This window comes from Coccinella septempunctata, chromosome 8, assembly GCF_907165205.1.
Source record: "Coccinella septempunctata chromosome 8, icCocSept1.1, whole genome shotgun sequence".
NCBI lineage: Eukaryota > Metazoa > Arthropoda > Insecta > Coleoptera > Coccinellidae > Coccinella > Coccinella septempunctata.
In genome coordinates, this window is record NC_058196.1 from 1,213,225 (window position 1) to 1,225,914 (window position 12,690).

The 12,690-nt window shown below is 38.9% G+C and overlaps 1 protein-coding gene across 1 annotated transcript; it reads right to left on the reverse strand.

The window, feature by feature from the left end:
- Positions 1-8,496: 8,496 nt before the first annotated feature.
- LOC123319196 lies at positions 8,497-12,396 on the reverse strand. The gene is made up of 4 exons (XM_044906058.1): positions 12,345-12,396; positions 10,136-10,869; positions 9,370-10,039; positions 8,497-9,299 (listed from the first exon to the last, which is right to left on the reverse strand). The coding sequence occupies exons 2-4, from the start codon at positions 10,864-10,866 to the stop codon at positions 8,670-8,672; spliced, it is 2,031 nt and encodes a 676-aa protein (XP_044761993.1). The 5' UTR covers positions 10,867-10,869; positions 12,345-12,396; the 3' UTR covers positions 8,497-8,669.
- Between the last annotated feature and the right edge of the window lie 294 nt (positions 12,397-12,690).

Below are 12,690 nucleotides of genomic sequence, written 5' to 3' on the forward strand. Positions count from 1 at the left end.
TGATATTATGCAAAAAGTGCTCCTTGACGCTCAAAAACTATGTCTCAAATTTCATAAAAATATTTCAAGCAGTGTGAAAGTTATTAATAAAAAACATTTTTTTTTCTATAATTTTAACACCCCGTATCTCGGAGAGGAAACATTTCTCGACATATGTTCATATGACAAACTAGGGCTTATTTTTGATGTAGAATACGTGGTTGAAATTTCTTGGTTATGATCTGGACCACCCTGTATTTGACAGCGTCTGTTTCGAAATAGCGACCACCCCTGTTGGCAGACGCTTACGATTTCAATTCAGTTAAGATCCTAGACCATTTTGTCACAAAATACATCTTGGTAACTATTAGGAAGTTCCAATCGATTTTTCCTCATCTTTTCAATTTTTTTTATCCCATAAGGCGACCACTCACGCCCGGCAGACGAGCGGTTTCAAGTTTTGGTAATAAAGTTGAACCAAAGTGCCAAACCAAACCTCTGGTAACTTATGAGGTAGTTGTTTTTGCTGCCAGCTCTCGGACTAGAGCTGATGTCGGAAACGGAAGGATTTGTTCATCAAGATGGAGTGATACTAGATACAAGAATACAAGGTGATATAAGAAGAATATAATGCAAGTGGTCACCTCAACATCTTACAGGGCTTGCCGTGATCGACGAAAACTCTTATGCACCGCTGAATTCTTCTCGAGTCTCCATTATATCTGTGCACCATAGATCTCCACTGTGACCTGTCTAACGCTAGTTGTTCCCAGTTATGATTGGCATTAATTGATTTTAGGGATTGATGTAGTGTATCCTCAAACCGCTCATACTGGCCTCCTGGTTTCCGGGTTCCCTCTGCCAATTGGCCATACAGAGCTATTTTGGGGAGTCTTGTGTCTTGCATCCTCAGAATGTGGCCGCTCCATCTGAGTCGGGCCCTCGTTACTTGAGTCTCAATTGTAGTACAACTCGCGCGTTGCAAGACTTCTGCATTCGAAACTTTGTGAAACCATCTGATGTGCATTATTTATCTTCGATGACGTTGTTGCGTTTGTTCAAGCTGTTTAATATGTCGCCTGTAGGGCGTCCAGTTTTCGCTTCCGTAAAGAAGCTTTGGGAGGACGACTGCTTTGTAAACAGCTGTCTTGGTCTTCAGATTGAGGTCGTGATTTTGAAACAATGTGACGTTTAGCTTCTAAAATGCCCGTGATGCCGAATCGATACGGTTGTTTATTTCCGTGTCTAGGTTAGCCCTAGTATTTATGAAGCTTCCCAAGTATTTGAACTGCTCGACCTTTTCTAGGGTTTCATTCTCCCGGCTGATATGTGTTGGAAGGCTTTCTGGGGGACTTACCAGGATTTTGGTTTTGTCGATATTGAGTCTAAGGCCTAAAGCTTCGTATATATGTTTATAGGTGTCCAGCCTTATCTGTAAATCCTCAGGGCTGCTAGCGATAAGTGCGCAGTCGTCTGCATATTGAAGTTACGTAATAACATTTGAACGGGTTTTTGCTCTGAGGCGCTTCAGGTTAAATAGTCCTCCATCAAATCTGAATCTTATTCCAACACCTCTTACAGGCGAACTTATGTCAGCAATTATCGAGACAGCTATGGCGAAAATATTGAACAGGTGCTAACACGCAGCCTTGTTTGATTCCAGAGTTGGTTAAGAAATGGTCGCTTGTAGAACCATTATGCTGTATTCTAGCGGTGTTGTTGGTATCAAGGCTTTTACACACTGCTAAGAATTTTTCGGGTACTCCAAGGCGGGCCATGATTTTCCATAGCGCTCTCCGATGCACCGAGTCGAAGGCCTTACTTAAATCGATGTAGGCTGTATAGATCCTTGATTGTTGTTCACGGGCCTTCTCTTGCAGCTGTCGCAATGTGAAAATTAGGTCCACCGCCGTACCTCGATTTGGTCGAAAGCCGCACTGGGATTCAGGTAAAATCTTTTCTAAGAGTGGAATCAGACGATTAGCCATAATCTTCGAGAGAATTTTGCCGGCCACGCTAAGCAACGATATGCCCCTGTAATTGTTGCAATTTGACGTATCGCCTTTGTTTTTATAGAGGTTGATAACTATAGCGTCTATGAAGTCTTTTGGCACATCTCCTTGTTCCCAGATCTTGCGGAATAGTGCTAGGAGACTATTGACAATGTCTTCATCCAGGGCTTTGAATACCTCCGCTGGAATACCGCATAGACCTGGTGACTCATCATTTTTTTTTCTACCAGCTATCCTTGATTTTTCTTATTTCTTGACGGACCTCGCGTTTTCTGTTTGTAAGACTCTTTTGGGCTGCAACATCGCCAGGCTTGTTAATTTCCGTTTTCATCGCTTTGTGTTTTGCTTCCAAAAGAGGTGCGATATGAGTTTCGCTGTCGGCGAACCAGTCAGGGGAATTTCGGGAGCGTTCTGTGCCCAGTATTTCTTTTGCTGTATCGATAAGAGATGTCTTGAAGCGGAGCCGATGACATTCAATGTCGTCATTATAATCCGGTGGTGTTAGGCTATCTTTGACGGCAGATGTGAATATTTCTTCTGTAGAAGGGTTTCGTAGTTTGGAGATTTGAAGGCGCTCTCTTAGATACTTTGGCTTGCGTTGGTATTTTGGGAGCATTGAGATTTTCATTCTCTAGATTACCAGCTTATGATCAGTCCAACACTCCAGATCTGCTCTGGGTTTAGTGACCAACACCTCTTTCAGATCTTTTCTTCTCACGATCACATAGTCGAGAGTATGCCAATGTCCTGAGCGCGGGTGGCGCCAGGTCCCCCTTGAATTAGGTCTCGTAATAAAATAGGTGTTCGTTATACAAAAATTATGTTCTGCACAAAGAGCCAGCAGACGTTCTCCGTTCGAATTGATGCCGTCTGTGCCGTGTTTCCCTATTATTCCCGATCTGCCATCAGCCAAACCATACATGTAATGCATATCGGCCAACTCCGCATTAGTAAACTCGACCATTATTTTTCAAAATAACCCTGCTCGAATAGTATTTTAAACACAAAATTAATAAGACGAGTAGAACTGAATTTGAAGACTGATGAACTGGTACACGGAATAATGACAACCGCCTTGAAAACAGAAATATCCATTCTTGGCCATAGCCTACTACGATAATAATTAACAATTCTCTTTTACTTACATACATAATGTAATTTATTTCAATGCAGAGAAACAGAGAAACATTTTTTTGAACGGAAACCGTGAATCGGATCGAAAAATGTCAGGTGATCAACTTTGGTAAGAAATGATTGGGAATTTCAAAAATAATTTTTATTTCAAGAAAAATCTGTGGCGTACCATCAATGTCGGCCAAAATAGGTAGGTCAAATTACGTACGAACGCCACTGGTGGAAATTAAGAAAAAAGTGATACATTAAAAAATGCCTCTTGATTCATAGTATACATGTATAACAAATTTCATTAAAATATTTGAAGTGGTATTGTAGATATTGATAATAAATGATTTATTTTTTAAAACTTCACCACCCTGTATCTGAAATGGTAAGACGTTTAGGACATATGTTCATATGAAGTTTTTTTCTTAAAATGGGCCCAAAAATCATCCCCATAAATTCAATTAGGAAACACCCTGTAGAGTAACAAAAGAGGAACTTATCTTCTTTTAAGATCCATCTGAAGCAAAACTTATAACAGTTTGAAATTAATATGCCATACCTCTCCTACTACGATCTGGAACAAAGAGTCGGTCAGGGAATTTTGGAGGCCCTCCACTCCAGTTATCCACTCCCAAAAGTTTGAACAAGTGAGGATGCACCTAATTAATCCTATTCGTGCATTGTCTCATGCCGACGATTTTCAAATCTTTGGTGCTATAGGTTCTATTGTAGACTGCGTTTCCTGCAGCGTGCTTTGTGGAGTCATTGTTGATTTGGTGTGGCCGAAATCTACTACCATTGAGCATTTCTGAGTGCAATGTCGTTACGTACACCAGAAAAAGGAACTATCTATTGTATAGTTATAGTCTTGATGGCAGCGTCCTGAGCAGAGAAACGGAGAAAAGAGATCTTGGCATTATTTTGATCAGTTTTACATTTTTTCTTCATGTTAATCATTTACTTGGTACGACGCCAAGAATGTATGGATTCATCGTGCGTGATAGCAGATATTTTTCTGATTCGGAAACCATGATTTTGCTGTTCAATACATTTGTGAGGAGCAAACTGGAGTTTGGATGCATTGCTTGGAACCCAATATACTTTTTTTGGTATCTTCAACACTGCGAGATTTAAGGATAATCAGGATATTAGCAGGTATTTGCTATATCTTCTCACTATATTCCATACTCAGGAAGTAACTAATGAAAATGGGTCTATCGGGAACTCACAAGTGTAGTTTCTTTAGAGAGGAGGATTGAACTCCAGATCACCTTGTAAACAGAATGCCATAGCCATCCCAGATACTGGAGTTCACTAGAACTCTGGTCGGCACAATAGATCTTACGGTCACAGTGCAACGCAACTTGTAGTCAATCAATTACTAAAATTATATGTTCCATAAACATACCGATTAGATTCAATCAGAATCTGAGAGCTTAACATTCTGTTTTATCCCAGCAGTTATTGTACGAAGAATTGGGTTTTCAAGAGAATTTCATAGTGACCGGAGTTAAGGCTTTTCCTGACTAAACAAGTGGAGAAAAATCTGAAATAATTAACTGCGATATATTAGGTATATCTGATTAAATTTAAAGACGACATGATTCAACCTATAGCAACAAGAGTAGGATGACGTTTATTCATCCATTAGAATAAAAATTTTTTAATTCACAAGTGAATGAAATGACATAAGCATCGGATAAAGCGATACCTTTCATGTCATTTCATAAATCCGATAATTCTCTGGAAAGTGTTATCGTTTGATTTCTAATTTAAATGGTATAAAATTCTGTATACAACACATGAGTAAGAAATGTTTATTTATTCGAAAAAATAATAATGACAATATCAGTTAAAAGAACACCATAGGGGCACTTCAATCGGACCTGCTATGGCTCGAGAGACAGAATACAATTCATTCACATAACAGAGTGTCGAGATCACCTTGAGGCCTAGGAATCTAAATCATTTCAGTTGTGCAAATGCAACTTGGTTTACGCGTATCCACTGTTGCCAGATTTAGGACGCAACATTATGCGTCGTGTGAAAGATGTATATTGACTGTATATCAGTTTACATCATTTGAAGCGCCCCCGAAGCGGAATTTGCGTGAACTAAAAATATACTTTAGGTTTCATGAGAAGCACTTTACTGCGTCTGGAGATATGTTTTTCAACATAGGATAACTCTTTTATCAAAAGATGAATGGAACCTATAGTTGTTCCAAAAATAGCTCTTGACGTCCTTCACAATTTGCGACCGCCCCTGTCGTTGAATCCCTCGAAATACGAGAGAAAATGTTGAAAAACAATGCTGCGTCCGGTATACGGACGCAGTATTATTCAGGACGCAATAGTGTATGGCCCAAAGACAATGTATGGACGCAACATAGTATGCTGGATATATATATATATATATATATATATATATATATATATATCGGTGTCACAACGTCCTCCGACGTCTTCCGATGCCTACTCTCCAAGCTTCCATATCCATCCACAGATCTTCATCGAATTCTCGTTCCCTCATCTCTCCATCAACTCCTTCTCCCAGCTCTTTCTAGGGCGTCCTCTTTTTATTCTTCCTTGCGGTGTCCAATCAAGGATCTGTTTTGGCAGGCGTTGGTCCTCCATTCTTCGCGCATGTCCATACCATCTGAGTTGATTGATCTTGATGTCTTGTGTTATTGTATGAGTAACCCCCATAATTTCCCTTATTCTGTTGTTCGTGAATCTCTCCATCCTTGATCTTCCTGCTGCACCTCTCCAGAAATCCATTTCTGTTGCTTCTTTCTGCTGACGCTTTCAATTGTCATACCTCACTTCCATATGTAACAATACTTTTTATTATTGTATTGTATATCATGTGCTTGTTCGACTTTGATATGTGTTGGTCCCATATTATGCTGTTCAGTCGCGTGATAGCTCTTCTTCCCAGTGTATTCCTCTTCCTGATAGCTTGGTCTAATCTACCATCATCTGAGATTTCTAAACCTAAATACTTATAATTGTCGCAGTATTTTATCTGTTGTCCATTATTCAATATGAGATCTTGCCGGGTACCTCCGATGTTCCTGTTTCTTGTCTTCTTTATGTTGACTTCCAAACCCCATTTCTTATATTCTTCAATTAATTTGCGAGCCATGTACTTCAGGTCATCATAATCATGCGCTACGACTATCTGGTCGTCAGCAAAGCAGAGTGTAAACAAGTTGATATTTGCTAAAGGAATACCCATGTTTCTGCCTTTTCGTTTCCAGATTTTTAACGCTTGCTCTGAATATATTTTGAATAGGGTGGGTGAAAGGCAGCATCCTTGTTTCAGGCCTTCAGTTGTTAGGAAGCCTTTGGAAGTTGATCCTTTTATTTTAACCATAAAGTAAGAGCACTGATACAATTTTTTAACGGCTAATATGATATTAGAATTGGTGTTAGTTTCATGTAAAGCTTTCCATAGCAATTTTTGGGGGATGCTATCGTAGGCTTTTTTCAAGTCTACATATAAAATGTGTAGCTCTTGGTTTACTGCATCTTTCTTTTCTATGATCTGAGTTAAACAGGAGAGGTGATCTGTAGTGGACCTTCCGGCTCTGAAACCTGCCTGTTTCTCTTTCAATTCTATTTTTCAGTATCCTTCCATATATTCTACTCATCGTGCTCATAACTGCTATTCACCTATAATTATTACAGTCGTTGTTATTTCCTGATTTGTAAATTGTAGAAATGAAGGAAGTTCCGAATTCTTTTGGGATATCTTGTCCACTAATACAGTATTGGATAAATGAGTACCAAATATATAATACAATTGAAAATACGTATGTATAAACTAAATGAACAATTAACAAATAGTTGTATAAGTACAAACACAATCAGTCAAATCAAAAGTCGAACGACAGAAACTCAACCATACTGTAAAACGCGTTGGCAATCAGGACTGCCCTCATCCATCCCTTAAAGCTCTCATCTGGCAGGCACCTCAAATCTTCAGTCTGTTGTACTACTTTATTCCATTGTACAGCTGTGTGTTTTGCGTCCTCCTCAATCTATGCTTAGGTGCCAACAAATTTTCACGATTCCTGGTTTAATGGTAGTGGACATCTGAATGTTTTTGAAAACATCGTTTATTCGAATGAACGAAAAAGAGGCATTCCAAAATATAACATTGTAAGTATAATATAAGATTGTAAGTAGGTACATGGTATTTCACAAAAAGTTGTCGACAACTAGTCGTTCGTTTCTCCCCAGCTATAAGCCTCAATGCGTGTTTTTGTTTTATGACAATAATAATAATAATAACAGCCTTTTATTTCATGATCACCTTACATATATAGTGTACACAAGTGAAAAGAAACAACGTCAAAACAAAACAATAGGTCTATCTACAATTCAAAAAATCTTTCAAATTGTAGGGCTCCGAATTTATAAGATATTTAAAAAATTCCTTTTTGAATGTTTTTATATTATTCAAAGTTTTTATTCTAATTGGTAGTGAATTATAAATCTTTATGCATCTATATTCCATCTGTCTCTGAGAAGTTGTCAATCTATACCTTGGGAAGATGTAATCTATATTCCTCGTTTCATAGAAAGCTTTCTTATTTTCATATTTCTTGAAGAGTTCTCCATTACCCATAACAAACAGTACACATTTCTGGACATATATAGCATATATTGTCAATATCCCCATCTTCTTGAATATGCCTCTGCATGTTTCATTATATCCCATGTTGTTAATGATTCGGACACTTTTTTTCTGTAATATAAATAGCGGTTTTATGTATCCTGCTTCATATAATGTAATTCCAAATTTTATTTTTGCCTCTATCATCGCATGGTATATCATCTTTAGATATTTGTTGTTGATATATCTGGACATCACCCTCAGACCATAGATTGAAGGCGTTACTTTCTCACAAAGGTAATTTATGTTGTCATTCCATTTCAGATTTTTATTAATAAATATTCCTAAAAACTTTGTTGAATCGACAAATGTATATTGTTCTTGATTTAAGTCCATGCTCTCCCTTTCTTCAATACTTGATGGTGTGAAGAGTATCAATTTAGTCTTCTCTTTGTTCAACAATAAATTGTTGTTTTTGAACCATTTGTTTGTCTGATCCATAGTAATTTCGCCCAATCTTTCAATTTCCGAATACGATCTACCAGCAATAAGTATGTTTTTATCATCAAATATTTTAGCAATAGGAGATAGAACTGATTGCTTGGTGATCAAAGACCCAGATAGATTGGAGCTGACTTTAAAAGTGAAATAGTCTTCTTGAGGGTTCCAGATTAGACCTAACACTTTAGTTGAGTGAGAATCATCGTCGAATGAGATTGGAGTGGCTGTTGATTCTTCCTCTTGAACGACGTGAGAGAGAGACTTGAGACGTTTGACTGCCATTTTGCTAGCGGAAGGCCGGCCGCCATGCAAAGGTTCTGGAGTTGTTTGGCAATTTCGAGAAGTTGATGTTCAGTATCTGCTCCACCACAAATATCATCAACATAACGACCTTTTGTTAATGGAGGAATGGCTAGTGGAAAGTTGTGACCCTCATCCTTGAGAAGTTGAGAAGAACTCTGATTGCCAAAAATGGAGTTGATCTAGTTCCGTATGTGACTGTTGTGAGATGGTGTGAAACATTGGAGATTGAATTGGAAGCCGTTCCTGTTCTTGACACAAAGGGCCTAGAATTAGCCAGCCGAAGATTGAGAGTTGTGCGATTGGAGATGATGGAGGGCCTTTTTTCATCTGAGGAAGAACAACTGAGCCATATACATCAGCACCCAAAATGATGTCGATGGCTCTTGAGATGTGGTATTCTGGATCAGCTAACTTGAGATGCTGGAGATGTAGAGATTGCTGAAAACATGTATAGAAGGAAGGCAAATTAGAGAAAGATGATGAAAGAATGTGAGCATCAATATTTATGGTTTGATGGTCATACGTCGACTTGAGAGTGAGGGCGAGAGATCCTTGTGTCTTAGAAGTCTTTCCATAAATTCCCACAATTACAACATGCGACTTCCTTCTAGAGATGTTGAGTTTTCTGGCTAGATCTTGAGAGATGAAGGTCAGCTCGGATCCACTGTCGATGAGTAGTCGAACCGTGTGTGATCCTGTTGAGGTGATGAGATGGGCGATGGCAGTGGCGAGGAGAGTGTTGAGTCGTGGTTGAGGTAGCTGAAGAAAAATAATTCAACGCTTCTTCGAATTATTTTGAAGGCTTTAGAGCTGAGTTGCTAGAACTCACCTCCCTTTGAGCAGATTTTTGAGATGTGAGAGCGTATTGTGGAAGCACTCGAGGGGGTACCGGTGGAACTTTGCAGTGTGGTTTACTGCTGAGAGGAGCATCATGTAGAAGTGTATGATGACGACTTCCACAGATTTTGCAGATCTTTGTCGTTCTGCAAGAGTGGCGATGATGTCTACCGAGGCAGTTAGAGCAAAGGATGCGATGTAATACTACATCAGCTTTTTCTTGAGGTGAGCGTTTGGAGAAGCGAGGGCAATCTGCAATAAAGTGGTCGTGTCCACAATCATCACAGGTGTAGTTGGGCATAGAAGAGACTTTTGAGATTGGAGTGTTCGAGGAGGCCGATTTGCTTGAGATGAGTGAAGGAGAAGGTTTACTTTGAGCTGTAACCTTTTGAGAGATGGTGTGCACTGTTGTGCGAGAGCGAGAGGATTCTTGAGATGACTGTCTCTGGTTGGACTCAGTCCATTCTAGAGCTCTAGAGCGAGATTGGAGGAACTCCATCAACTGAGCGAAGGAGGGAAATTCGGTATTAGAGGAGATGAGAGTTTCCCAATGAGTTCGAGAGGCGTGATCCATACGATTGATGATATGGAACACCAAAAGATTGTTGTTCTGCTCTAGATCTTCACCTAGAGCTTTCAGACTTTGGAGAGGATTGACGATGCTGTCAATAAATTGACGAAGAGATGAGGCGGTAGAATTTTTCTGATTCGCCAATGAGAAGGAGAGAAGTTTTGTGTATTGAGAAGAGAGGAGCAGCCTTTTATTTTCATATTTATCCATAAGCTTCTTCCAAGCTATGGAGAAAGAGACTTCCGTTAAGGGAAGACTAGAGATGGTGTCCAGAGGTTCTTGAGAGAGACATGTTCGAAGGTAATGTAACCTTTCAATGTCAGAAATTGAGGTGCTATTGATCACGAGTGATTGAAAAAGGTCTCGGAATGCAGGCCATTTTGAGAAGTCGCCTGAGAAGGTGGGAATTGAGATGTCAGGCAATCGAGGACGAGTTTGAGAAGGCTGAGGGGCTTGAGCAGAAGTGGACGGCTGTGAATCCACAGGATTGAGTGACATATTGAGTTGGATTAACTTCGAGACGGCTGATTGGAAGAGAGAGTATTCCTCGAAGAAGACTGAGGATGCGAAGTATTCGTGGTCGAGACAAGACTCAGGCCACGCTGACTCAAAATATGAGTGTGTCTTTGAGAAGTTCTTGTGAAGGTTTTGCAGTTGTTCTTGAGTGTGAGACAGGTCTTGTACAGTCCATGTTGAGACGTTGGAGAGCTTGGAGAAGATGTCCTTCATGAGTTGCAGTCTACTCATTTGAGTAGCGACTTTTAATTTGAGGTTGGTGGGAAGACCAGCCGAGCGAGTTTGAGGTCCTACATCAGGCTGCGAAGATGTGGAAGATCTGGATGATCGAGTAGGAGGGACCTGGAGTTGAGCGTCATCCTCTTTTGGAGATGGAGAAGATCTTCCCGACTTTTGAGACATGACCTTTTTGAGTAGAATGTGATATGAATGAATGATTATTCCAACTCAATCATCCGGCCCGAAGGACCAGATGTTCAAAAATTTGGGTGTTGAGATTTTTGGCAATTACTTAAAAGTGGACTGTTACCAAATGATTGAGTTGGATTATTGCATATCAAACACGTCACATAATAAATAGACACTCGCATGAAGTAAAATTATATACAACATCTAAACAGAGTGAACCTATTTACAATTATTGAGAAGTTATTGAGCGAATTTGAGAGTAATGTTTCAACGAGAAAATCAACGTTGTATTTGCTTGAGAGAAAGAGCAGGTTGAGTGAATTTCATGTATCGAATAACAAGATCAATTATTATGTGTTTGATAAGAATTGAGATAGATTTATATCAAAACGTGTTTATGTATTTTGAGTTGCATAATAATTGAGCTTGATAGTCATGAATTGATGTGAGTGTTATCATGCAAGCACAACGTTTACAGTGATAGAGTTTACGATTTCATAAACTGTCTCGCTATCAGAAAAACAGAAGGTTGCAGTGACAACTTGAGAAGTTAGAGATATGTAATGTAGTGAGACAGGTGTAATGAGACAGAATGAGAGAGATGATTACCAACGCTTACAGGAATAGCAAATCTATTAGAAAAGCAGAAGGTGTTTTATGAGAGTACATAAATTGAGGTGAGTTGTGTTACAAATGCAATGTAGAGAAATGAAATATTGTAAACGTAGAAAGAATTAATGAATAGTATTCATAATTGAGATGAAACAAGAAGAGCAGTTCATAACGTTAGAGAAAAGAAATAAGGCATCATAATTTTCAGGTAATAGAGTCATGAGAAAGTTTATAATAAATTATACTTATTGAGTTGAAATCAGGTTGGACCTCCTCGATCGTTATCACAAACCAGTCTGTCCAAGAGAGTTGATTGAGTGTATTCCATTATTCAGAGTTCTGAGTGTAGTGAGATGGATTTCGATCTGGTCTATGAGAAGCCTTCGAAGTGTCCAACTTGAGCGTAGAGGTACCTGAAACTTAAGAGGCCTAAGAAGTCTGATCGTAAGAGGTGTAAAATTAATCTGAGGTGACATATATACAAAATGAGAGTGAACAAGTATATAAGCTTCTAATAGAGTGGTGTGAAATGTGAACTTGGTGCTGAAATTAGAGGAATTAAAATGTGAGTGATTGTCGAGGTGATGTGATTCACAGTGAATGAAATATCGATGCATTTTGAGGAGGTTGAAGCAGTTACGTACATTGAGCACGTGGTTGATTGAGAGATTTGGAGAAAATTGAGAAAATATACATGCAAATATGATAGAGAGATGGAGAGCAGAATATTTCAAATGTAATTGTGAGAAAATGCATAGCGATGGAGTGAATGTTGAGAGGAAAATTATGTAGAATGATATTCTAACGTGACACATGCAAAAAATGACTACATTTTTTGTTGAGTGAAAAAAGTACTGTACCTTTTGAGATGTTAATCGAGTGATAATTATAATATGAAATGATATTATTAGATTTGAGATGACTGAGAAAGTTGAGAGTGCACTAAAAAATCACGTTAAGAATTCACACCAAGTTCCAATTCACTTGAGCGAACGAAGAATCTAGAGAGAATTAATTGAATTGAGCAGATTCAACAGGTTCCACCGGTTTTTTGAACAGCTGTTTGACAGCGATTTTAAGGTTACGTTCACAGAAGCATGTAACGATAAACGCAGTCACTGAGTTGATAGAGTTGCGCATCAAGTGGTAGAGTTGGGTTAAAAATTCCTCCAATTTTTAACAAGGGTAGTTAATAATTTAGGCAAC